The sequence below is a fragment of the Dromaius novaehollandiae genome, chromosome 7 (assembly GCF_036370855.1).
Source record: "Dromaius novaehollandiae isolate bDroNov1 chromosome 7, bDroNov1.hap1, whole genome shotgun sequence".
In the NCBI taxonomy this organism is placed as follows: domain Eukaryota; kingdom Metazoa; phylum Chordata; class Aves; order Casuariiformes; family Dromaiidae; genus Dromaius; species Dromaius novaehollandiae.
Window position 1 is genome coordinate 19,222,468 of NC_088104.1, and position 24,062 is coordinate 19,246,529.

At 45.4% G+C, this 24,062-nt stretch overlaps 1 protein-coding gene across 1 annotated transcript in view; it reads left to right on the forward strand.

Annotated features, from left to right (window-relative positions):
• LOC112980077 (unconventional myosin-X-like) overlaps positions 1-24,062 on the forward strand; it is a 101,808-nt gene that overhangs the window by 22,028 nt on the left and 55,718 nt on the right. Inside the window, exons 3-15 of the mRNA XM_026094713.2 lie at positions 217-375; positions 3,305-3,492; positions 3,741-3,875; positions 7,358-7,482; positions 8,617-8,630; positions 9,266-9,350; positions 11,051-11,154; positions 12,487-12,616; positions 14,708-14,826; positions 19,259-19,405; positions 20,129-20,229; positions 23,351-23,417; positions 23,880-23,972. Coding sequence (XP_025950498.2) covers positions 217-375; positions 3,305-3,492; positions 3,741-3,875; positions 7,358-7,482; positions 8,617-8,630; positions 9,266-9,350; positions 11,051-11,154; positions 12,487-12,616; positions 14,708-14,826; positions 19,259-19,405; positions 20,129-20,229; positions 23,351-23,417; positions 23,880-23,972 — 1,467 coding nt within the window. The remainder of the gene's footprint in view (positions 1-216; positions 376-3,304; positions 3,493-3,740; positions 3,876-7,357; positions 7,483-8,616; positions 8,631-9,265; positions 9,351-11,050; positions 11,155-12,486; positions 12,617-14,707; positions 14,827-19,258; positions 19,406-20,128; positions 20,230-23,350; positions 23,418-23,879; positions 23,973-24,062) is intronic.

Genomic DNA, 24,062 nt, shown 5'->3' on the forward strand with positions numbered 1-24,062 from the left:
TGAAAGAGGGTGTGCTCTGTGGGGTTTGTCCAAGGAGCTTGAACAGGTTGGACCAGAATGGAGAAACAATTGTTAAACCAGGTAGCAGGTCTGTGCCATATTCATTTCCTTTTCCAGGGCTGAAGGATAAAGCTGTGGAGGGGCTTGTTTCTGGTAGGAATCCGACTGCACACCCAGCTGCCATGCTTTTATTTGTCCTTATTTTCATTCTTCCAGGTATTTCAGTACCCCAAGTCTTCCCTTTCCAGGGAAAAGGTGCTGCCAATGCACCAGACCAACGTTGATGGGGTAGAAGACATGTCCATGCTAGGAGATCTCCATGAAGCTGCTATCCTGCTTAACTTGCACCAGCGCTACCAACAGGGTAACATCTATGTAAGTGCTCGAGCTGTGCCACATCCCTTCTGGTTAACTATTTTTGTTTATCTTTGGGGCTGCCAGTTTGCGTGGGAAGTACTGATTTTAGCATTGTTTCCTGAGCATTGTTTCATGTGGTATAAAAAGGGAGTTTTCTCTGCCTTCTGCCCTGCCAGCTCCATCAGCCCTGTGAGATCCCAGCCCCACAAGAGGGGCCTCCTTGTGTGTGAAGAACTTCCTAAACATGAATGTTCACCTCTAGGTTTTGCGGTACTTGTGCTGCTTGGTGTCTTCCATGAGTGCCTGTTTTACCAGCAGGAATTTACATTCCCTGGATTCCCTATTGTTGCAGTTCGGAGGTCTGGCCGAGCAGACTGGAAAGCGGAGCGAAGCTGTTGAGTATCCCAGCTGGTCTGGACAGACAGACAGCTACTGCTGGACAGAACATGCAGCTGTGCCTTTTTTTGAGTTGCTCTGCTCTCCTTGCACAGATGAATACTCAAAGCATCTCCCACGGAGTAGCAATTTCTGACTCCCATCTTGGGCCCACGGGAAGGGGGCAAATGTCAGGAAAGGGCTGTGTGAGGGCGAGAGTGCCGGGGGCCAGACATCCCGGCACTGTGATGGCAACATGCCCTGGTGAGACGTGGAAGAGATGTGGATGACACTGTACAGGCTGCCTTACCCTTCCCTCCCTTTGTCCGTTCTTTATGTGCACCCAGAGTTTTTGGATTATGACAGAAAAAATGTAAATCTCTGCCCATGTTGCGTAGCAACTGTTACCAGGGCAACAGCACCATGTGCACCTGTATTCCAGGAAATGATCAATTTAGTGACCCGGTTTCCGAAACATCTCCTGCACTGCCATGAGGAGGAGACTGAATTATTTTTCTTGGTTGCCATCGGACCCGGTTGCCTGTTGTCTATCAGTGTAGCTTTCCGGTCCTAGCCTATGAGGCAACACCTGCATGCACACCCTGTGTTGGTGGCCCTTGTCCGTGCTGCCCTTCGTGACCTGCATCTGCCAAACACTGTGTGTTTGTCAGCTCTCTGCCAATGATGCCTTCGCCGTTTGGGTATGCACCTCCAGTTTCCTCTTCCTCATGCTTTGACACGTGAGGCAGGATTTTCTCCTTTTTCAGTCCATGCCTTGCACTAGAAGTGCCACCACACCAGCGCTGTGACAGTGTCACAGCAGCCTCATCTCCTGAAACCTTTCCTCCAGGTCCAACCTGTCACTCCTCCTCTTTGACATTAGTTCTTCACTGTGCCTTCTCCCTTGGCGTGTAAAGGTGTTAATGTTTAGACACAATGTCATTTTTTTGCCTGTGCATGTTGCATGAATCTCAACCATGTGCCTCGGATCTGAATTTTTTGGAGGTTTATGCAGGCACCGGAGTCCAGTACCTGACATGCGCAGCACTGGGAGGAGTCCCCCATGCAGGGCTGAAGCCCCTCTCTGCGTGGGGCTGTATCCAGGTGCGCGTGTGTGCAATGTCTGTCCTGGAGGACACTAATCCTTACAAGCACTGTTTTGCATTTCTGCAGTGCAGACATTAATAATGTAATTACTTCATCACTAAATACTAGTTTTTGCCATAACCCAGCTGCACATAGCTGTCAGTTAAGCAGAAGTTGAGAATGTCAGCTGTAGTGCCACCTCGTGACTAGGCCTAGGTGATGTTTCTTCCATGATGATGTGTGGCTTCTGCTTTAAGAAATACGTCTTAAATGCTTAGGTGACTATAACATCTTATCAGCCTGGCTTCCAGCTTGAGAGCTGGGCATTGCAATATGGCCCCAGGTTTCATTCAGCAGAGAGAAAGCATGCATACTTCCCTTGCTACCAGGTGTTTTGTTTGCAGCCTGCCGGATGGGTGCATGCTAATCCTTGTATCTGTATGTGGTGACTAGTAATTCATGGTTTGGAAATAATTTTAGGTGTTGTCTCTGGCCAGAAGACTTGGCACCTATTGCAGTGCTGTAAGCGTTTCCTCTAACATTCCTGCTGAGCAGGGGTAATTCTGGAGCAGTGCAGCCCACAATGTGGAAGCCCTGCAGAGGAGGCTGCAGCATCAGTGGTAGGATTTAAGCTGGGTTTTTACAGCCCTCTTTAAAACCTGATTTACAGGATTGTTGTTAGGAGTGAGGTGGCACCATTGCTCTGAACTACAGCTCCGAGAATAACTGGATTTGAGCTGGTTGGCTGAACCGAAAAAGTCGTGCCCCAAAAAACAAAATGAATTTCTGTCTGACTTCTCCACAAAAGGGAAGTTTTCAAATTAGATATTAGGCTTTGGATATTTTATTTTAAACCTTACTAACTCTTTTTGAAATTGGGAAATTTTCAAAAGAAGCATTTTCAAAAGAAAATGTTTAGAAAATGTAAAACTGGTGTGACTTGAAATTCTGAGTTTCAGCTGAAGCTGAAACTTTGATTTGGCTTACCAAATGATGTGAACTGCTCCAAACAGCATTTTTCAGCAAAGAAAAAGTGCATGTCACTGTGTGTGTGCCTTCTTTGTTAAGGAGCTGCTCAAACCCTGCTAAACCCCCTCCACTTAGGACCATGGTGGGTATTAAAGGTGTTTCCTGGCCTCAGTTGCTCCTAGCTCTACTTTTCAGCTTCAAGCACAGTACAAGGCAGCTGGGTACGAAGACAACTTCATGTTTTTAAATTGTTTAAGCACAACTTTCAGCAAAGACAACAAATTAAGAATATTTTATTGTGAAACAGTGAAAGTCACACTGGCCCATCCATATCCATCCATGCAGCCCCTGCCCTGGGGTTTGACACTCTTTGCCCAGTTGGGGAGCTCCCTGCTGAAGCCCGACTATCTCCTTCAGCCTTTCTCCCTTCCCCATCGGCCATTTCAGAGTCTGGGTTTTTTGTAATTATTTTTCCTGGAGCTTTATTTTCTTGCTGTATTTTGTCTTCTCCCCTCAGACAAACATTGGGTCTATCTTGGCCTCAGTGAATCCCTACAAGCTCATCCCTGGCCTGTACAGCGAGGACACCATAGACCAGTACAGACAGCACCGTCTGGGTGAGCTGCCGCCCCACATCTTCGCCACGGCCAACGAGTGCTACTGCTGCTTGTGGAAGCGCCACGACAGCCAGTGTGTTCTCATCAGGTCAGAAATGGGAGACCGGACCCTGCTGCGCCTGGCCCACGTCGTGTGTCTTGCACCCACTGCTCGGTTTGCAGTGACACCTGCCCAAATGTCCACACCATCCTTCCCTACCCCTCGCCTCGGCCCTGCCTCTGCTAGCAGAGATGTCACATGTTTATCCCTGGAGGTCACTTCTCTGCAGTGGGTGAGATGGTCATTAGCTCTCTCTGTCCTGGGTCAGTGAATGGAGCATCCCTTTTCCTTGACAGTGGAGAAAGCGGAGCTGGAAAGACAGAGAGCACCAAGCTGCTGCTGAAATTCCTGTCAGCCATGAGCCAGACCTCCGTTGGGGCCCCTGTGTCCGAGAAGAGCACTCGCGTGGAGGAAGCCATCCTGGAGAGCAGGTATAGTTCACCTCCGCAAGTGCCGCAAGGCCCCGTCCCAGGGGGCCCAGCGAGCTGGCTCAGGTGCCTGCGGTCTCTGCCCTCCTCAGCCATCATTTTGCAGGGGCAATCACTTCCGGAAGGTGTTTGCACCCAGGGCCACTTGAGCCTGAGCATAGGTTGAGCAGAACCTGAGAAGTGACACTTGGGTAGCTAAACGGTGCCATGCCACAGAAATGCTCCCTGGAAGCTGTGGTCCTGCAGGCATGCTTTGAGCTGGCTGCTCTTTCGGCTGCGCTTGATTTCTGCTTCCTTCTAGCAGCAGCACAGGGTGTGCATGGCAATAGGGGGGTTAATGCTCTAACCAAGACTTGGATTTTTCCTTCCTGCAATAACTCATCTTTCTTCCCTGCCTGCCCTGCTGTATGAAGTATTATCCTTGAACTGACTCATAAATCACTGTGCTGTTTGTTTTCAAATTCTCAGACCCATGTCTCTTGTGGGTCCCATGGTACATTGACCCATGGTAAAGGCCGGCGGGGACATAGATAACATCCCTCTCTACTGCAGGGATAACTGACCTAATTCGTACTTGTCCCAGTCTCCCAGAGCTCCCTCGCTTTTGGCTGTGCTCACAGTGAGTCTCTGCCAGGCTTTGACTCTTGGTGTCCTCCTCTTGAGCTCCACTCTCCCCCAGCCTCCACTTGTTTTGCATCAGCGTCATGTCTTGTCCCCTGGTGGTGCTGCAAGCTGTTGCAGAGCGTGTGTAATGCTGCAGCTGCGAGAGCACTGCACTTCTTAGGGTCCTGACAAGCAGAGCAGCACTGAGCAGAAGGGTTGCCACGCATTACCTGATGCTTGAGAGACCACTGTGGGTTGCTTCATCCCTTGCAGGTGTGCAGATTTTACAAGGCATGTTGGCAAACTGGAAAAAGCTCTTAAGAGTGATACAGTCAAAACTCAAGATCTGCAAAATCCACTTTAAGGCAAGTGGCTTAAGAAGCTCAAGCTTGCTTAGTGGTTAAGCAGTACCTTGACTGTGATCCAGAAAGCTTATGATGGTAGACGATTTCTCATCTTTCAAGATCCCACAGCTGTGAATTAGAGTAAGAGCTCAGAACCTGTTTTGCATACATCTCTAGTGCTGTGTGAGCTATCTCAGTTCACATATAAAAAAAGAGTATGTCACCTTTTCCCTGAAGAAGGGAAGCTGAAGGCCTGGAGCCAGAAGCTGCTGCCACTCCTAATGAGTCTACCTGAAATGATTCCTGTTCAGCTTGGCTCGCTCTGCTCGTGGCCCTCATTGGGTTGGTTCTTGGCAGTTTTTCATCCTTGCACCCTGGCATGTATCTGGGAGCAATGCTGGATTCTCTGTTTCAGACAGAATTACGAACAAAGAGTTATGTCACTTTTGTTCTGTTTACTTGTGTGTTGTAATGGTCATGCTTGGTGTATTTTTCAGAAACCAGGCTCTGCAAACTCCCTTTGCACTGTGAATGTGGTCTCTTTTCCTTCTCAGAAAGAAGGAAAATCATCATCCATCAGTCCATTAAAAATGCTGATAACTTTCCTCTCAAATTTTTTTCTTGTCACTATTGGAAGCACGACTTTTTCTGTTATTCATTCCTGTAATCTTCAAACCTTCTTTCTTGTCTTCAGCACTATGCCTGGACCTGGGAGCTGCATGTACTGCAATGTTTCCAAAATCCAGGCTTTGCTTCCCTTCGCCCCCTTGAAATTGGTCCCCCTTGTTCGGCTCCCTGCCCACATCCAGCCCCGGCAGAGGGTGGCAGATGGTGTCACCCTCCTGATGCAGCCTTGGGCCATTCCCTGCTGCATCAGGGGCCACGCGGTGAGGGGCCTGCGGGCACAATTTGCTCCGTCCGTGCACCTGTACTGCCTCACCTGCCCCCCGCGCTGAAGTTGCTGCCAGCCTCAAACACCCATGTGCTAATTCCCCCCAACCCCAAACCACTTCTGCACTTGTGTGCATGAGCCCATTGCCAAACTAAATTGTAAAGATAGTTCCTTGTGCTTTGGTTGTCTAATTTAATGTTATTTGGAGCCATAAAGGCTGCCTGCCTGGTTGCTGCACTCTCACTGCAACTCTGATTGTTATAAAACTTAACTCTGTCCTCCCTCTTCCTGGTTGTTCCCATTAATTTTTGTTGCTTCATGGCACCGGCAAGCTCAGCGGGATGCTCCTGTGTAATGGCATTACTTATATACTTGCCTAAGAGGTGTGGATCTTAGGTTTCAGTTCCTCCAGGGCAAGGAACTTATCTCCTGGTCTGTGCACACAAATTTCTGTTTCCTATGGTTCTAACGTGTTGTTTGCTTAAAGTGATATTTTCAGGAGAGAAATTAGGAAAATACTGCCTGAGGTTTCTAGAAGATTGGTGGGCCTTTCCCACAGCCACCACTCTCACTTAGCTAACACAGGCAAAGTGGAACCAGCCTGGTATTTTCAGCAAACTCCAGGGATATCTGTAGTCGTGTCATGTTATAATTTGTTATAATTATTTGGTAATTTTGGGATAATCCTGTGTCTGCCTCTGTCTTAAGTGGAACTGCACAGTAGATAGATGGAGACTTTTTTTAAAAAAATGGTATTTCTCAGGGCAATAGCAATATTATTTCTCAGGGCAATAATTACAGAATTAAAATTGACCACACACAGGCCACTCTTGCAGGATGGCTGTGAATCCTTGCTTGTCAGGTGTTCAGATTCTTTTAGAATTTGTTAAAATGCAGAAATTAGTATTTTAATCCTGGATTCAGTGTATCAATTTGAACGGTGTGGATTTTTCCTTTATGTTGTATTGTGGAACTAGAACCAAACTGCATTTTAACTCACTGTTTTCCATGTTGTATGAACCTGCTGAAGGCAGGAAGTTGACCAGGAAAGTTACTTTATAAATGAAATAATGAGTGAGTTCTTTAACTCATGACCAATCTGAAGTTTTTGTGGTTTTTTTTTTTATAATATTTTTCCTGTTAAAGTGGAAAATGTTTACCTACAGTTTTAGGAGATAGCTTACACATTTTTACAGGTGTAAGCAGAAACGAAGAAGTATGTGGTCTAAAGCTACAGAGTGTTTTCCCCAAAGCCCTGATGTTTTTGTACCTGAAAAATGAAAAGCCCATTTCACTGGATGCTGCTGTGTTAAGCGCGCAACCTGGATGGGTCTTGTTGCCTTTAATTCCCAGAAGCCATGTTGGTGGGGAATGTGCTAGACAGTGCGAACACCAGCTGCCCATACTGATCAGGAACTGATTTAATTAACTCCAATCCCAAAGGTTTAAAATTTGACTAACAGTGTGTTAAATTGCTCTTGCCATCCTTCCTTGCCCTTCAGCTCTTCCTGCTTGTCCAGTCTGGTGCTGTGACAAATTAATCTTACACAGCAGTGCGTGCTGTGCAAATGGCAAAAGGCTGGGTCCTGGTTTTGTTGCAGTGATATCACGTCATCAATCATACCATGATTGCCTTGTTTCTGCAGCCCTATTCTGGAGGCCTTTGGGAATGCAAAGACAGTTTATAACAACAACTCCAGCCGCTTCGGCAAGTTCATCCAGCTGCATTTCTCTCAGCATGGACACATCCAGGGAGGGCGAGTCACTGATTGTATCCTTTCCTACAGTGGACCAAAAATGGATGGAGTGACTGAAGGTGAGAAGGAACTTGAAGTGGGTCAGGAAATCCCTCATCGCAATCTCCTCAAAGCCAGTTTATAATTGTGGGCGAATTTGCAACTTACTTAAAGGGGGAAGAAGTTTTTGTTTTGTGGATCTGCAGCGCCAGCCCTCTGCATCTCTGGAAAACTCACAGCTAGGCATTAGGTAGGGACATAGTTTAACTTTTAAATTCAGCAATCACAACACTTAAATCCCTAGAATTTGCTTCTCGGTCAGATCCTTCATGTATTTATTGCATCCTGTTTTTCCAGCAGATCGTACCCTTACATTAGATCTGTCAATGAACTCATGATTTAGAAAAGTGAGACCAAGCTAAGAGTCAACATATCCTACACAATATTTGGATGTAGAGGGCCAATTACAACTCCGTGTTTTGGACTACCTCCAGTAGATTTTGAAACCCTAATCAAGGACAGGGAAGATGGGACATAGTCAAATTCTGTTGTGCCACAACCATTGTCTTCCCTGCGTGCCCCCTCTCCCAGAAGCTCTGACATACCTTCTGTCTTCATGAGGCAGCTAAAGCTGCCCTGGCTACACTGCTTGACGCTGATGTTCAAAGCTGCTGACCAATTTCCACTGGAGCAGCAGCCAGATGAATTTACTACTGTTGTAAATAACAGGATTTGATTGTTTAGTCTCTGCTCTTTGTGCTGTCAGCAGATTAAGCATAGCTGTCTCTGGCCGAATCAATCAGAACTGATGCAAGACTTGCTGTGTGAAATATAGACATTTGGACTAGAGCAGCCTCTCTACTGTCTCTAGGTGGCCCTGATGTGGCTCGTCCTTCGTTAGATTACCTCACTGTTGTGTAGGTTTGTGCCAGATCTAACCCTCCCCTTTTAAATATCTCTTTGGCGCATAATAGCTCCCTGGACAAGAAGGAGAGAGGAGAATCTGAGATGATGTTTGGGACTATTCTTTTTCCCCTTTCAAAAGTGTGAGTTATTTAATGATTTGTAGCTTGTTACTGGATTCATTCTAATGTATGCAGGAGATTCTTTGCCGGTTGTCAGGAAATCTGTGTGTCACTTGAATGTTTTCTCCTTAACCTGTTGTTCAGATTTGCTGGAAAAGGTAGGTATCACCTCCACTGCCTGCTGGGTGAGCCCTCTCCCCATAGCTATGGGGAGCACCGCCCACTCTCCTCTGCTGGGTGATGGTGCCTGTCACAGGGAGCTACATTAGCTCTTTAGGTGTCACTACTGCAGCTGTCCCAAGGAAGGATGGAGGTAGAGGAACAGCATTTGTTCTGTATGTATCAAAACCTGCCCTTCTGCCTTGGGTAAACACTGGGCAAACACTGACTCCGAAAGGAAGAAAGCTGTTTACCGAGGGGAGCGAGAACAAGCACCTGGAACCTCAGTGAGAGGTTTGCAGGGGGACAACTCCAAATGCAGTAGTCCCTGCTCTGATTTAGTGTACTTTGGACTCAGCAGCTCACTGAGGAACAGGCCAGAAGTGACAGGGTTTGTTTTCTCCCTGTGCACTCTCTAAATGAGTTCTGAAAAGTTCACATGTGCTTAGGTGCACAGCCACATAAAACAGGGTCTTGATGCAGAGGTTTTTTAGACAACATCATCACCATCACTAAGTTGGAAGGAGTACCCTCGTGCATTGGCCTCAGTGATTTACCTGTATCCTAGTCCTCTCTTTACCTTTGCAGTCACAAGTGCAGTCTCTTTCTACTGGCTATTTCTGTGTTCTTTCAGAACAGGGTGGTACACCAGAACCCTGGAGAGAGGAATTACCACATCTTTTATGCTCTGCTAGCTGGTGTGAGTGGGGAGCAGAAAGGTAACTTCATTTTCTGGAATATTGCTTTCTCAGTCCTCTTTCCAGCCCAGCAAGTGAAGCCTTGGCAGGTGTAAGTCAACTGGACCATGGATATTTCTGCTACTTGATATAGAGCTTTTCCTTGAAGGCCATGTGGTGATTTTGTGGAAAACACAGAAAGGGAAGATGGGGAGAAGAGGCTGAGAATCGCAAAAATACTACATGCAAAAGGCATTTCAGGCATTCTGGGTTGGAGGGAAAAGTCTGTGCAAAGCAAAGAAGGGATATAGAGAAACAAGGTAATGAAATGGGCTAGAGACAAGGAAAGGATAAAGTCTTGATTCAGATGCTGATGGGAGCTGGTAGAGGAGTTCAAATGTCAGACTGACAGACATACTTTTACAACAAACCTTCCGTGTAGGTAACAGGAGAGAGCAGTTAGAAAGATCAGGATTGAAGAGACAGGACTAGAGTTAAAGCATGTCTAGTACCTGCACAAAGGGTTTAGCCCTGTATGTGGGGAAGGATGAGGTGGGCCTGGGAAAGGGCGTGCAGAGAAAGCAGCAGGTGCAAGCCGTGGAGTAATCTGCTTTGCAACACAACACCCCCTGAAGAACAACTACATGTGCCTGCACCTGACAGTTCTGAGCACCAACAGTCTGCTGAGGAGGTCGGATAGGCCAGCAGGAACATGTTACAGTTGTATTTTGGTTTTGAGGAACTAGGGAATTTTTTAGTGTCTGTGTTCTCTGTGCTAAAATAGTCAGATGGAAGCAGTGGGCCTGACACTGAGTGAAAGGCGTGAGGAGTGAGGCTTCAGCTCCAGGGAGTTCAGGTACGAAGGGCCACGTGGGCCAGTTCAAAGGTCCATCTAATGCAAAGGGAGGTGGTAGGAACCATGACGAGCAGGTACATGGGGAAAGCATAGGAAGCAGGTGGTTCTTCAGAAGATCTCTGCTGTTCTTGCCCATCTCCCTTTTCCAAGCTGGTGTCCTAGGCCACTTCACCTTCCCTATCTGTAATGTGTTGGTGTCTCTTGATTATCCTTGTCTTCTTTCTCCATAGCTCTTTTAATTAAGTGAATTTTTCCTCTATCTTTTTTGAAATGGCAGACCAAGCCTGCAGACAGTATTCAAGATGTGGGTGTGCCAAAGATATGTACACTGATATAATTCTGGTTTTGTGTTTTGTCCTTGTTCCTTCTCCTAGTAGTTTGTAATATTCAGGTTTTTTTGACTGCTGCTGAGCACTGAGCTGATTTTTTTCAGAGACCTCTATATTGTGGCTCTCTGAACTCTCTCTCTCTCAAGTGGTAATATCTAATTTAGAGCCCATTACTGTGTGTGTATATAGTTAAGACTATTTTTCTGTGCACTTCACAAGACTGAATTTTGTCTTCTATTTTTTTGCTGAGTCAGTGCAGTGTTGAAAAATGCTTCTGTGACTCTGCAGTCACCTTGGGATTGGACTGTCCCGAATCACTTTGTGAACCATCTGCAAGCTCTGTCACCACCCACCCTCTCCCTCCCCTTCCCAGGGCATTTTACTGTCCAGATCTGGCTACAGAGGGATATGGAATCTGTTCAGATGAACTCCCCTTATGGTGGAGATACTATTCGGGAGACCACTGTTCTGGGGGACCAAGATCCTAGGAGGAAAAGGCTGACTGCTAAATAAATTGCTGTCTTTCTCTCTCCTGACCTCCTCGTCCTCTGTTGTAGATAGCCTCTCCCTCTCTGAGCCGGAGAGCTATCACTACCTGAACCAGTCTGGCAGTGTGAACGATGAGAACTTGAACGACGTAGAGATGTTCAGTAAGGTCATGGTGAGTCCTGCCCTGGCTCCTCCTGAGCTTCTTTGCCACAGTCCTGTGGGCTAAACATGTTGTAGGATCTAAATCTCACAGGTTGAATCTATCTGCTCTAAGCCAAACTCTGGCTGTGCAATGAGACTGAAACTCAACTCTACCTGTTTATGGTACAAGCAGGGCTTGAAGAGTGTTTTTAACATACAGGAATAGAAGAGTTTGGGAAGTGGTCAAGGATTAATAATAATTCAGAATGATGGAGATATGGGGAGCATGAACTTCACCCCCTCCCCATGGTAATTCCTGTTGGGTGGGGAGCCATCCATCGTGGCCTGATCCAGGAAACCTCACATTGATCATTAGAAGGAAGCAGTCTGGCCTGCTGAAAGATAGTGTTCTCCAGAAATGTTCTGGTAAAGCTGTATCGCCTGTGCAAATGGCATATATTCTTAAATACCACATGGATTTCTATAGACATGTGGCACTTTACCAGAGGTTATGGGTTTAGCAGGATGAATATACAATTCATGTTTTGTTTGATAAGTGATGTACTATAGCCCTGAGGGTTTTAATAATGTAGGTAAAATGAGATTGATGAGGTGGGAGCAGTTAACTTAGGATTCCAATAGCTCCTGCATATAAGATGTGAAGTAAGGGAGGGATGTGTCTCCTGTATAGCAGTTTTCAGTGGCAACATGGCATTTATACCTCAGCCAAGGAATAGCCTGGGAGAAAGAAGAGAACTAGAACCCCAGAGTGCCCCAGTGATATGACAAACTATGTTCTGGCTCTCAAAGTTGATTTATACCCCCAAAACTGAGTAAGATGCACTAAAACAGAGGGAACTTCATGGGCAGGCAGGCTTGTGCCACACTTATGTGTTACTGGGTAGCCTTCTGTTTCTAACCCTCTAGCAGTTAACACTGAAAGCCTGACTTCTACTGTTCTGAGATAAAGTAAACTAAGGATGAAATGTGCATCTGTCCTTTAGGGAAGATAATACCTGTTACCTGTATTGCTGGCTGTCAGGGATGATTGCTCCATACAGGCACAGACACATTCCTCCTGCAAAGAGCAGGCAGCAGCAGCAAAGTCCAACATGAGGACAGGGCAAATATCCACCTGTCTTAGATGGGCATATTGCAAATGAAAGGAGAGGATGGGAGACAGTAAAGAGCACTGACAGATGCATAGCTGAGACAGGGGCTGCACCTTCCCCAATTTTTAATTTTGATTCCGGGTGACCACAGTTCTGGCTTTTACCTTTTCTGTGGGCTGGGCATGAGTGTTGTGGTTGCACTGTACTGTGGCTGTACATACAGCCAATGCTGACTGTATGGTTTTGTGTAGACTGCCATGAAGGTGATGGACTTCAGCACTGAAGAGATCCGAGACATCTTCAAACTTCTTTCTGGCACGCTTCATCTGGGAAATGTTGAATTTATGACAGCTGGAGGGGCCCAGATTACAACGAAAGCAGGTAAGTGGGACTTTAGCAACTTGGTAGACCATGCAGAGCCCCATAAAACTCCCAGCAAAGCTCACTCCATCATCCTTTACCCTTCTGATATCCTGGCCCACAGTGCCTTTGCCAGCAGATTCTCATTGGTTTAGCTCTGCAAAAGCATTGCTGCAGGATGCATGGCTCCAGAGCACCAGCGTGGTTTAGCTGGGCTGTGGCCCTGCGTTCAGCTTGTTCTCCTAGATACTCTGTGTCTGAGTGCACAGATTCACACTTTCTCTGTGATTTGCATTGAAAGAGCAGGAAGAAATAGGACATGCAGGAGTTTTAGGTAAAAGGAGTCCATTAAAGACTTTCATATATCTTCCTCTGAAGTATCTGATAGTGTCCACTCTGTTAGAGATATCCAATCTGAGCTGGTCTGGTGAAGTGAATCTCTAAACAGACAGAAGCAATAAATATATATCACAAGTGCTCCATGACTCAGGTTAACTGCATCTCTTATTGACAGCTCCCTTTTGCAACCCTCTTATCATCTCATTGTACCAGGTCTCCTGATGCCTGTGGTTCAGTGTGGTCATTCAGCACAACTGAAATCTCTTTCAGTGACAGGATTAACCAGTGGTCTTTCAGCTCTCACACAGCCAGATACTTTTATTTAAAACAAAAATCTATATGAGAAAATATAGTAGAAATGGCAAACAGTTAATTTACCTGCTTAAGTGTCTAGTAATACTCATCTTCCTTGTGTGGGTCTAAAGTACATCAAAGGTAGGCTCTGTACACTATGTTTCTGTCACTTGCTAGGTATCAATCATTATGTATTTTGCATATTATACAGTTTGACTTTATAGATATAGTGATGTTGAAATAATCCGTAATATCAGGCAGATAGATTTTTGTACATGGAATAATTAAAAATGTAGTAGAGGAATTTTGGAGCACTTGAGCCATGCGTATTGCTTACCTCTGACTGTGAGTCCTTGGTAGTACTCATCCTCTCCAACTTTCTCCCTTTTCCTTTTTGGAACATGCTTGTATGCAATCACGTATGTCTAATCTTGAACTGAATTAGAAGTTGTTTGAAGAGGCCCTATGTGTTTATGGTGCATGGTTCTCATCCTGCTTAGGGTCTCATAATCACTGCTGGAATATAAATAATAAGAGTATGATATAGTGATGTAGTCTAGTAGCTCGTCTCATGGATGTATGTAGCTAATACTCTTGAGTGTGGTTCTGTGTAATGTCAAATGAGTATGATATCTCTTTGGACAGAAGTTACCTGTGGTTCTTGGGAAGAATTCCCTGAAAGCATTTGCAAAATCCACTTCACACCTTGTCTGTGTGTTCCTCCTTTAAACTATCTTTTGGTTTTGTTTACAGAAGAATATGACAAAGGGATGAGATCACTATTGCCTTGCTGAACAGTCTTGTCTTGCTGTTTTCTTACACTTCTGCACCTGTCTGTGTTCATTTCATATCTCTTGTCTTTTACAAAAAGTTCATCTAGCTCAGACAGCAGCTAGTTCAGCATGCTTCTGCCAGTATGTGGGAAATGGAGTTGATATAGATTGATCAGATATGTCTTGCTAGCCCCCAGCAATCAGCACTTTAGAGATTTCCTAAGCCAAAGATGGCACCTGGACCATTGTGTTATACCAGCCATCAGTACAAATACTGTTGAAGTGTGAGAAATTGTGGTTGGATGAACGTGTTCAGAGAGAGTACCCCTCTGGGATCATCTGGATATATCCAAGCTTAGCTATCCCACGCTCGGACTGTGCTACTGTGCCTTTAGCAAAACATATCTCTTTTAATAAATATTTTGCTGGTGCTGAGCTTTAGACAGCGTTTTGCTCTTCCTGTTGTCAGCGGAAAGGCTGACTTAGGCTGCAGCACGTAATGGTGTCAATCTTGCTTTGGATTGGATGTGTTCACTTACAGCTCTGGGCATGCTAAAGAGAAAGTAAAGGGCAGTGCTCTTTCTGCTGGGGCTTTGACACTTATCTTAGAGGAGTCTCTGGGATTTCCACGCTGAGCTGCAGAGTGTGGATCCTACATGAGTGATGTGGGTCCCTGCAGGAGAAAAAGTCTGCCCTTCTCTCCTAGTGCTGAACATTGCCAGCGACCTCCTGGGCTTAGATGCCTTCCAGCTCTCTGAAGTACTGACTCAGAGGTCCATGATTCTGCGTGGGGAAGAGATCAGCTCCCCTCTCACCGTGGAGCAGGTAAGTGCTGGGCTACTTCTGTGCAGCTACCTATCTCCATCCGCATGGGGCAGATGTGATCTCTGTGTGTGCCTTGTGAGTACAAGGGGCAGGTGAAGAAAGAGCAATTCTTGTCAAAGCCAGAGCACCACAAACTGAGGAAACGGCAAGGACAACACTGAGCTTGGGCACCATGTGGAAGCACTGGGATCCCAGGCCATGACTGGGCTGGGTGTTGGAGCTCGGAGGTCCTGACTTCTGCTGGGCAGAGCAAACTTAACGACTGCAATGAAGAGGAGTGGGCACAGCCTGCTGGGAGCTCTGTGTCAGTCTCAGCCTGACCAGTCTCTGGTTCAGTGTTGTGTTTGTTACACTTCTGTAAGATGTACAGTCAGTACTTGGATATAGCTTTTAATACATGATATATTGCAAGTCAGTCATGGCAGCAATTTGCCTTAGATATGGCTAATGGTACAGTCTGCTGGCAGCTAGTACAGGGCTCTTCTACTGGCGGCCCACTGTAATGCTGGTAGACACTTTTACTTGTGCTACTTCACTAGCCACAGAGGAGACTCTCAAAATAGCTGGCCTGATTGGGTCTACTCGTCTTCTTGCAACAGAGTTGTGTCTGAGCCAGGCAGATGGTGGCATTGCCTCATGTCGCAAAATGAGGCCTGAACTCTGGGCATTGTGTGTGTGTGTGTGTGTGTGACTGACACTAAAGTGTCCCAAAATGTTAGAGGCCAATGTGGTTGTGATACCCAGGTATCATGTCAACTTCTGACTTAAATCTTATCTGTCCCCCTTAAGGTACAGTTTTAATGTAAGAGCTGCTCTACAATAGAGTCTGGTAGCACTTGGGTAATGCCATCTGCTCCAGCTCCCTGCGCTCTTCCAGTCTGCTACTGGGCACTGCTTCTGCCTCCTCTGCATCTCCAGGCCCTCTGTCTCCTGCCTTCTACTGTCCACTAAAGTTTAGGATTTCCTGTTACACCACCTAGGTGCTCAGCTGTGTCCTCAAATCTTTTGCCCTCATTTGGTAGTTCAGGTCCCACTGTTGCCTCTTCTGCTTTTTAGGCTTTGCAGGGCAGGAGGAGTTCACTTGCAGAGGGCAGTGCACAATGCTGCTTTCAAATCATCTTCAGTCTCGAGGAATTGGTCATGCTCATATCATGCACAATAACACGTGTGTGTGTGTGTACCAGAGAGCTTATCAAATATGGTAATTGCACGTATGCACATTTTTAGCCTGCAGACCTCCCAAGTTATGCTTCATTTACTGGAAGATAAAAGCTTACACACAGTTACCACAAAACATCTAGCAGATGGTAGCTTGTTACCCCACAGCAGCTTGTCTGTGTATCTGTACAACAGCAGAAGAGGACCATACAAACTGATATGCAGTTCTCATCTGCTGAAGGCCTGTACTGCATGCTTGAGCCAGTCCTGCTTATCTATTACATTTCTCCGTTTCATTACGGTGATGTGCTTTATGTTTAAAGCATAACTTTAAGCTTATGGTGTCACTGATCACTTGAGGGCACTCTTGGTGTTTTAGGTACATGCACAGATAATATTGTAGAAAATCTTCTGTCATTAATGAAGTGAAAGACATTGGGAAAGAAGGGATAATATTACTAGATGGAATAAGCATCATGTCATAGCAAAATGAACATCTGTAATGGAAATCTTGGGCTGGCATGGCCTGCAGAGGATTATCAACCCAAGCCCTACCTTGGTGGAGAAAGTGTTTCAGGGCTCTCTCTGTCAGATGTCTTTCTAGCCTTTCTTGAAATTTCCCATGGAAGGGATTTCTTGGCCTCTAAGTGTCCTGCTCTAGTGCCAGCGACAGTAGACTCTATAGCTGAGAAGATTTTCCTCATATTTAAATTTCTTTTGCCATCCCAGTGTCCATCTTAGAATAAACTTCTGCTTATATGAAGTAACCCATTTGGTATTCTCTATTCTAAACTAAACAATCCAGCTCCTTCAGAGTTTTCTTGTAAGCAATTTTCTGAACCTCTTCTTTTTCAGCTGTTTTCTCCACTTTCCCCACATCTTTTGTGAAGTAGGGTGCCCATAATTGGATACAGTATTCAAGCTGAAGCCTCACCTGTGCTCATTACAGCAGAGTAGTAGCTTCTTTTCTTGCTGAGGACACAAGATATTACATATCTGGTAATAAATCGCAAACTAAGCTTTGCCTTTAAGAGATAGTATAGTTTTGTCATAGACTGTGATCTACTGTCACCACCTGACCTTTCCCTGCAATGCTGCTGTTGTGACAATTATTTCTCAGCCTACAGTCTGTGCTATGTATCCCCAAAATCCAGTACCACAGTTCCTCTTCTCCCCTGACTGTCCTAAATAAGACATCCCATGCTGTAGCAGTGCACAGGGATGGTAACAAAGCATGCCGGAGACATGCCATGGAGCTCAGAGCAACGGTGCGCAGTTGGAGGGCGTACGAGAGTCTCCTGAACAGAACTTTCCTTCATGGTATAGCTACTCCTAATGTTCCTGCTTGTTAGACTGCGCTGACTACTCACAGCCCAGAGAGGCCCAGCACTAGGACAGCTAGAAAGAAATCTGTTACAGCAAGTGGATGCTACTTCTAAGCCTTCATCGCTGGTTAAACCCATTGCACTAAACATTGGGCCTGTAAGGACTGCTCCTGTGTAAAGACTGCTCCCGCTTAAGCCCTTGAGTGCTGCGTCCATTCCCGCTTGTTGCTGTGGGAACACGGTGAGACTGCTGCCAGGAATTTCTCATTGTGTAACAAGCTCGTTGGCCATCGGAGCTTTGACATTTCAGTGCATTGAATGGATGAACTGGGCTGAAGGCGGGCAGGGCTGGGAGGATGAAAGGAGCCTTTGAGAATCTCATTTGAGCCATATTGTGGGGAAAGCAGCTTTGTTCGCTTACAGCTGGATGGGGAGGTCCTGTTCCTGGAAAATGAGTCCAACTTACTGTGTAGCCATGCTGACTTGGCTAGCAGAGCATTTCTGCTCCCAGAGGGGTGGCCCTGCGGGCATCCTCATGCCAAAGTAATAAGACAGTCCATCTGATGGAGACAAGAAATGCCCAGAAAAAGCACGTGCGCCTGTGCTTTAAAATGTTCCCTTCTCTGGAGGCGGGAAGTTGCTATTTGCCCCAGGCCTTGATTTGGTGGAGAGGAGATGCTAGGGTAAAGAGCAGTCTTATTGTCAGTGGAGCTGATTTTTGTGAAGGTTTCACATGGGATAAAGCAAACTGAAATGAATTTTTAGGATGCAGCTTGATAGGGCCTGGGTTATGGAGTATGCATAGAGATAGCTCTCTTCCTAGGAGAGGAAGAGAGAAACAGTGAGATTGGATAGAAGGTAGGATCTTGCAGGCTGGGCACCTCATGAGCTAGCTGAGGGAGGTTTTGGAGGTGGTTGGGCTGTGCCATAGCAAAGCAGAACAAGAGAAGTGGAATTATTCAGGCTTGCAAAACTGGAGAAGATGAAAGTGCATTTAGATCTCTGTCATTGCTGGCCAGGCCTGAAAAGGAATTGCCTTCATGTCAAAGGTGTGACAGAGTAAACAACAACCTGTAATGGATCTGGATACTGGGGTTTATTTAAGGAATGATGAGATTAGAGCTCTTATCCTATTGATTATTTCACACACTCACTCACATCCCCTGCTCCCGCAGTGTTATGTTCACTAGGTCTCAACTTCCCATCAGGTAAGTCACTGCTGGTCCAGGAAGGTCAGGTAGAAAGTTGTGTTGGTTCACCCTGTGCAGCTCCTTGCAGTTAGCAAATTGGGCATTTCAGACATTCACCCACATATCCACATATATTCAATTATCTGCTGCCTGTCACTATTCACAATTTAAGCTATCTTTTTTTAACCTGTGATTCTGGGAGCTCCAGAATTGTCTCTCAACCCCTGGCTTCCCGTAAGAGGATGCTGTTTGCATAGAAGTTTTGGAGAGGGGTTTTTCAAGGCTAACTGTCTCTTGGTGACAAAGGACTCTCCTAGATCCTGCCCTGCCAGTTTTTAAAAAACTAAGCTGACACTCATCTTGACTGCTCAACCAGGGGTACTGAGCTGAGATACCTTGTCTGTGACTCCAAATGTTGGCTCAGGTGATGCAAATGACTACTACAGGCTGTTAGTCATGAGGTATTTTGCCACCTCCCCTCCCCAGCCCCTGCTCCAAAAGATGTCAGTGGTTTTACTACTTCCTTCAGCCTCTCAAGTTCAGTTTCCCAAAGGTCAGACGTGGTACATCTGTGCATGGCTGGGCTATTTGAAAGTTTGAATATTGACTGTGAATAAATATTGTGCAATGCATAACCTATATAGGAGGTTGAGGCCTTTAAGGAGGCATGGAGGGACCTGAAGTCCCGCAGACATTCTTGGTGCCCCTTTTGCCCCTCTTCTCCCTGTAACTCTTTTTTTCCTCTCTGCACATTTACAGGCATCGGACTCCAGGGACTCCCTCTCTATGGCGCTGTATTCCCAGTGTTTCTCGTGGCTCATTAGCAAGATTAATACGAAGATCAAAGGCAAGGAAAACTTTAAGTCTGTGGGCATCCTGGATATCTTTGGCTTCGAGAACTTTCAGGTCAGGATTTTATCTTTTTCAGGATGGGTTGGTTTTTTGGAGAGGTCAGTAGATGTAGGAAGTTTGGTAGGTTTGTATCCTATGCGGGTTAGCATAAGGTATTCTGGAAGGACTTCTGTACTGCCACTTCCCTTTAGGAGCAGCAAGATATATTCAACTGTCCATTTCTGGTACCTGCATTCAGGTAGGCTGATGTTCAAGGTCCACTTTGTGGCACAAGCCCTAAGCAGATGTGTTGTGATAGGTAATATTGAACTTTTGACTTGTGTGTAAATTAAATGTCTGTCTAGCACATTATTTGGCTACATCTGTTTTGTCTTGTGCTGAGAATCCTGTGTGTACTGCTTCTGATGGTAACTGATGAGGCATGTATGTTGAGCAGCTGTTTTGTGACTGCTCAGATATTTCACAGGAAGAGAAAAACCAGTGACCTAACATCTAGGGAATGATATTTCTTTCTTCTTAAGAAGAAGAGATACACAACTATCTTTAGCATCCTTCACTAGCAGTTAGGCCTACTGCATTAACCTTTCATGAACTACAAAAGCTGTTCTCCTGATGGGTCTCCCCGTATTGTCCTTCTCATGTCCCTCTGCTGCCCCTTGTCTCTCTGCTCTCTGGCTTTATTCCAGGCCTGATATCTTCCCCCTTGCTGTTGTCAGGAGGTTCTTTTAGAGTCTGGGGACAAGAATGTTAAGTTTTATAATCTGTTTCTTTTCACAGGTGAATCGTTTCGAGCAGTTTAACATTAACTATGCAAATGAGAAGCTCCAGGAATATTTCAACAAGCATATCTTCTCCTTGGAGCAGCTGGAATACAACAGGTGACAAACAGTGAGAGCCCCTCTGGCTTTCATCGGTGGCAGAATGGAGAACATTATTCCTCTTTTGTGCAGTCTAGTCCCAGCTGCTACAGCTGGGAGGGTAGCTGGGCCTTGGTGCTACCCTGACTCTCGAAACACTGCCCATGTGTTATTTGCCAGCGTAGGTCATTTGTCTCCAAGCAAATGCTGTCTTCCCTGTAGCATTTTAAACCTCTGCTGTCATGCATTTTTAACCCATAATCTGAGTCCAGTCTCAAAAAGAAGTTGGCTTAAGCGGCAAATTTTTTCTGTCTTCCAGTCTGAGCAGCAAACCTTCCCTAACACCTGAAATGCAAACCGAAGTCAGCTGAGGCATGGTTTGTGTTTCCTGAAAAGTTGTGACCCTTAACAAACTAGGTTCACATTTCAAATCTGTAAAGCCTCACCTGCTATGCTGTCCAAACACGCACTCCTTATCTTGTTCCTGCTTCATCCCCTTTCACCGAGTGCATTATGCACAGAACTGGGCTCAGCCTCTTCTGTCGCTTGCTAAAGACAAGAGCATAAGAACGGCTGCACGAGGTCGAACAAAAGCATCATCCTCTCTTCAACAGCAACCGAAAGTGAATGCCCAAGAGAGAGTATAAGAACAAGGCAAACATGTACGATACTTCTTCCTAGTGTTCTCCCAATTTCCTACCACTTTGAGCTTACAGAGTGCCTTAGTTGTCTCAGGTACTTAGTAAGCCTCCATAGTGTCTTCTTCCATGAACTTTCCTAGCTTCTCCAGAAACCTATGTCAATTTTCAACATCCACAAATGCTATGGCAAGGAGTCCTAAACTCATGTACATATTGCGTGAAGACGCACCTCCTTTTGTTTGTTCTGATCGTGGCTATTAGCTTCATGTAATGACTCGTAGCTCTTGTGTTGAAAGAGAGAGCAAACCATTCATTAATCTCCATCCATTCTGCCCCTGTCACTGCTGATGTTCTCAACCTCTATTATACCTTACGCCCCCCCCCCCGCAAAGTGTAGTTTTGCAAAATAAAAACAAAACAAACCTTGAAATATTTGAAATTTCTAAAATCTTGAAAACTCCAGATTCCCTTCTTTCTCTCAGCTGAATAGGATCCTGGGCTTTGACTCATTAGAAAACAGTCACTTACCTTATTTCTGACTTCAGCGATGATTTACTTAATGCAATGGTATTGTTATGTAGGTGGATTTGTGGTGTGAAAAAGGAAAGCCCCTAAAAGTGTAGGATGGATAGATATCAGACAGCTTTCTTTGTCCTAGAAGTTCTTACTTTGTGAAGATGGCTCTTTTCCTCAGCAAGAAGAATTAAATTAGGCTATTTTTTGAGCTTAAAGAGCATGGGGCCTTCTGTACAGCTGTTTGTCTTCTGTGGGCTTTATATTCAATTGTATCTTGTAGAGTACCTGGGGTGCTCCAGAGTGTCTCAGCTTCTAGAGAAGGCTGCTAGAGAAATACTTCAGTTCTCACTCTGAAACAGAAGCCTTTATGTTTGTGAATGAGGCAATTGAATAGGGTTAGTGAGGGCAAATGAGAACAGCCTTGTAAAAGGAGCCAGCTGAATAGGCAATTCATGAAATGTTAAAGATTACAAAACTGCAAGGCTATTTAGGTACCCACTTCTCAGGCCAATTCCACCACTGCAGGAAGCTCATATTAAGAATGGTATCATCATAACAAAAGATTTATTCCTGGCAATTAGATAGGATTTTAAATTCTGTGGCTGAACTTTCGAAAGGACGAGATAATTTTATTACTGACTATGCTTCTAGTTAATCTGAGGATGATGCAATTAAATCTTATGCTTCACAGTATTAGCTGTGCTTCCTCAGGTTTAGTAAGTAGCTCCTATGTATTGCATCATTCAATTAGACAAGGGGGATGTGGCATTAGAGACAACTTGACTCATTTATTTGATTTCTTTCAGAAAGCTCTGCTTCCTTCAATTCTGGAAGAACTTCTTGCTCTCAGAGCGAATCCCAGAGGCCTCTGTGGTATCTTTGTAAAAAATTTATGGCCTCTCTGACACCCATTGTTGCAAAGATCTGAATCACTGAGAGCCAATCTTTTTGTTACTAAGTTTATAAGTCTGTTCCCTTTGTGGGATAGGTAGTTCTTTGCATGCTTCGGAATGGTTCCAGCCTGTGAGTTGCCCACAGGTTTCTGAATGCTTTTAATCAGAAAGTAGGAAGCTTAGGTTGAAGGACTTGTAGGGAATGGCTTCACTGTCTTCAAAACCTTAGCCTTTACCTGAAAGGTAAAGGTCTGTATCACAGTGTCAGTAAGTAGCTTCACACATAGCCTGCAGTCTTCCTCTGGATTCCTGAGCAAGAGTTATTTCCTGCAGCAATTATTACCATTTAAGATTTCCTTCTCCGAAAATGAAGCCTGTTTTATGGGAGTGTAAGAAGGCGGCAAGAGGCAGCAGGAACTCTCTCAGCACAGATTTGCGGAATTTCATGGACAATTTTCAAAGCATGCTTATAGCACTGCTGTACCTACGTCAGCTCCTATTCTGAAATATGCAGCCCCATCTGTAGGTCGACCGCATGTCAGGCCAAAGCTTATCTGTGCCATCCTCTTGAAAATCTCCCTGAAAAGTTGCTTTTGTCTCTTCTTCTGGTGGACATATGAATTATGATATGGTATGCCAGATGAGCTTCGGGCCTGCTTTCTGGATTGGGGGTCAGCAGTTGGCCCTTGCAGCTGTATGACAAGCTTCCCCTTGTCACCAGCGCTTTGGCTGGTGCCCATCTTTCCTGAAAGAGCAGGAAGAGCCTTCTGTTACCTGGAAAGGGAGAAGTGCCAGAAACTGAGAGCAACTACAGTTTTTTAGTGTTTGGTGTGGGATAAGCTCAACAACCACAAGATGAGCATCAGTCTAAATCACTGAGATGGAGAAGAAGGGCTGTCTCCTACTGCCATCTCCTTATGTTAGCAGTACATTGCATGCCCTATTCCCTTTCCTCAAGCATGGTAGAGCCTAACTCCCGGAAATCCCTCTTCAGTCCTGGGAAAACCACCCTCAGCTACCTCTGTTCTCCCGTGCCTCAAGGAATTGGGACTTACTTTTCATATCTTTGTTCTGTTTGTTCTTGACTGGCAGGGAAGGGATAAACTGGGAAGCCATTGACTGGATGGATAACGCAGAATGCCTGGACCTCATTGAGAAGGTGAGCAGTTATCTGGGACAGTTTTCAGGAGTTCAAACAGCAACTACTGATTGTTTTGGGGGCTTTCCTTGGGTTTCCTGGTGATAGCAACAGGTAGTTCTCTGCTAGACCCTCTTCCCATCCTGACCTGGCCAGAGTATGAGCTATTCTAGCCATAGTCCCTGCTCGAGAAAGCAGATGCCTGCTCATTGTTGGGGATAAGCTTAGGGAGGGTGTCATTGTTTTAGATAAGCAGCAGGGTTTAAGTAGAGCCTTAATGTGAATATTTTATAAACAATCTCCGCTTATGTTCTGCTTGCTGAGTGTGTTGGCTGGCCAGAATCCTGCTTTCGGCTTGAGCTTTGTGGAGTATAACTCACAGGTTATTGCTCAATGTGTTGCCCAAATATCTAACTCTTGGCTTGGTGCTGTGTAGTTAGAGCTTTTGCTGACTGTAAAAGCCTATTTCTTGTTTGGCTGCAGAAACTGGGTCTACTGGCTTTGGTGAATGAAGAGAGTCGATTCCCCAAAGGCACAGACAACACCCTTCTGGAAAAACTTCACAGCCAGCATATGGTAAGTAAGAAAATAACCCGGCAGGCAAATGATCAGTATGTTAGCCCCATCAGCATTTCAAAGCTGAAAGTGAAGGTTTTGTTGATGTGA